The sequence below is a fragment of the Metarhizium album genome (assembly GCF_000804445.1).
Source record: "Metarhizium album ARSEF 1941 chromosome Unknown scaffold_65, whole genome shotgun sequence".
NCBI lineage: Eukaryota > Fungi > Ascomycota > Sordariomycetes > Hypocreales > Clavicipitaceae > Metarhizium > Metarhizium album.
In genome coordinates, this window is record NW_024467639.1 from 1 (window position 1) to 2,026 (window position 2,026).

The 2,026-nt window shown below is 55.3% G+C and overlaps 1 protein-coding gene across 1 annotated transcript; it reads left to right on the forward strand.

Annotated features, from left to right (window-relative positions):
* Positions 1–73: 73 nt before the first annotated feature.
* On the forward strand, positions 74–1,813 carry MAM_08432 (uncharacterized protein; the record flags this gene model as incomplete). The annotated part of the gene is made up of 1 exon (XM_040827230.1): positions 74–1,813. One exon carries the CDS (start codon positions 74–76, stop codon positions 1,811–1,813), a length of 1,740 nt encoding a protein of 579 aa, XP_040674771.1.
* Positions 1,814–2,026: the final 213 nt, after the last annotated feature.

Below are 2,026 nucleotides of genomic sequence, written 5' to 3' on the forward strand. Positions count from 1 at the left end.
CGTGGACGACGTTGGATTGGTCGTCGAGTGCGAAGAGCTAGAAGGAGGTATCAAACACCTCGAGTGCATTGCCATGGACGCCATGCGATGGGGCTCGGACAACAAGGTAGAGTTTGAGATCAGCAAGACAGAGGTACTGGTGTTCAGCAGACGCCGCAAGGTTCTTCAGAAAGCAAGAGATGCGGTCATTCGCATCGGGGAGCAGACCTTTACAATTAATCAAGGCGCGACCAAGTGGCTCGGTTTCTGGCTAGACCCGAAACTATCCTTCAAGACGCACTTCGAGAATCGAATGACGAGCGCCAAAGGAGCTCTGCAACGAGTGGCCAGTCTTAGTAGCAGGAACGGGGGATTGTCCGTCAACCTGATGCGGAGAGTGGTAGTGTCGGCAGTCACATCGGTAGCACTATACGGAGCAGAGGTATGGTGGAGAGGCCAGCAAGACAGATTGAGGAAGCTGCAGGCGCTGCTGAACCGGCAAGCGAGAGCTATTACAGGCTTGCTGGCGTCAACGCCTCTTGCCTTCCTCTGGCGGGAGTCGTGCCTGCCTAGTGCCCAGGCCCTCCTCGACTATCGTCAAACCAGATATGCCGTACGTGCGCTGGGTGCAGAAGGGAACCACCCAACACATCAGCTACTGCCCGCGAACTTCCGTCTCGGCGAGTTGTACCGACACGAGGGCGCCAAAGGCCAGCCATCCAGCACCGGCTGGACGAGACCAGAAAAGATGCACCGATCATATGGTAGCAGACTCGCGCAACAGATCGTCAGACATGTCGCTTACGATGCCGAATATGGCTTCGAGCTCCCCTGCAAGACGGGCCCACCCGAAGCTACGCCGGTCCTTCGGCTGCAAGGCTACCCAAACATGCCCGAGAGAATATTACCTGATAACCTCGGACAGATGACTTTGTTCATCGGTGCAAGGAAAGAGGTCAGCTTCGGCGTGGGAGCCGCGTGGAAAGAGAGGAATGGGTGGAGGACAAAAGCAATATCGCTGGGCAAGTACCTCACAGAGAGCGATGCTGCGTTGTCCGCGATCAACATGGTGATGAAAGATCTTCTTTCGGTACTCTCCAGAACAGGCCACCAACGTGCCGAGATCGTGACGAGGTCAAGGCTCGCGCTGACGAAGGTACAAGGCACCGATCAATGGGTTCTGCCGATTGTCACAGACATCAAGAGACACACCAGGCGGGTGGAGGAAGAAGGTGGCCGGGTAGTCTTGACGTGGCTGCTGGGCGACAGCAACTGCGAAGGTTACAAGGTCGCGACTCACGCCGCGGAGCGGGCGGCCAAGCGAAGACCGAAAGAATTTCGATCGGCGTCACTATCGTATGTGAAGCAAGCCGTACGGGAGAAGTGGAGACCCATGACAAAGATCAACAAAGACATCGAGAACGTAAAGAAGTCAGCCGCTGCGCGCTACCTACAACTCAAATCGGGTCATGCCGTCACAGGTGTTCACTTGTTCAGAATCGACAGAATTGAAGATGCACGATGCTGGTGGTGCGGCCACAGCAGACAGACAGTGGCCCACCTCATGCTGGAGTGCCGGAAGTGGCGACGAGAACGAGACAAGATGCTGCGGAGTTTAAGCACCGACAAGTTGACGATCAGCCCAAGGCGAGACCGGACGGACCTGGAGGTATTGTTCGAAGAAGGCGCCACGAAAGCAGTCCTCCGGTTCATCGAGAACACGGATGTGGGCAAGAGACTGACGGACGAGACGAGCAAGTATGATTTGTGGGACGTCGATCGGCTGGATCAACGGAATGGTGAGGATGCAACGGAGAACGGAGAACGAGGGTAGATGACGTGAATGAGGAAGTACTATTAGGACAAAACCGTAGGAGGGCCCAGAGCCCAAAAGCCGTGGCGGCTCACATAGAGTCGGGACGGCGAGCAGGATTGCAGGATGACTAGTCAACGCAGGAGCAGAAGTTCAAGCACCAGAAGCCGTCTAGAAGATAGCTAGACCTGTCATAAGCTAGATAGCTTGAACACAGTATCATTGAAAAAAAAG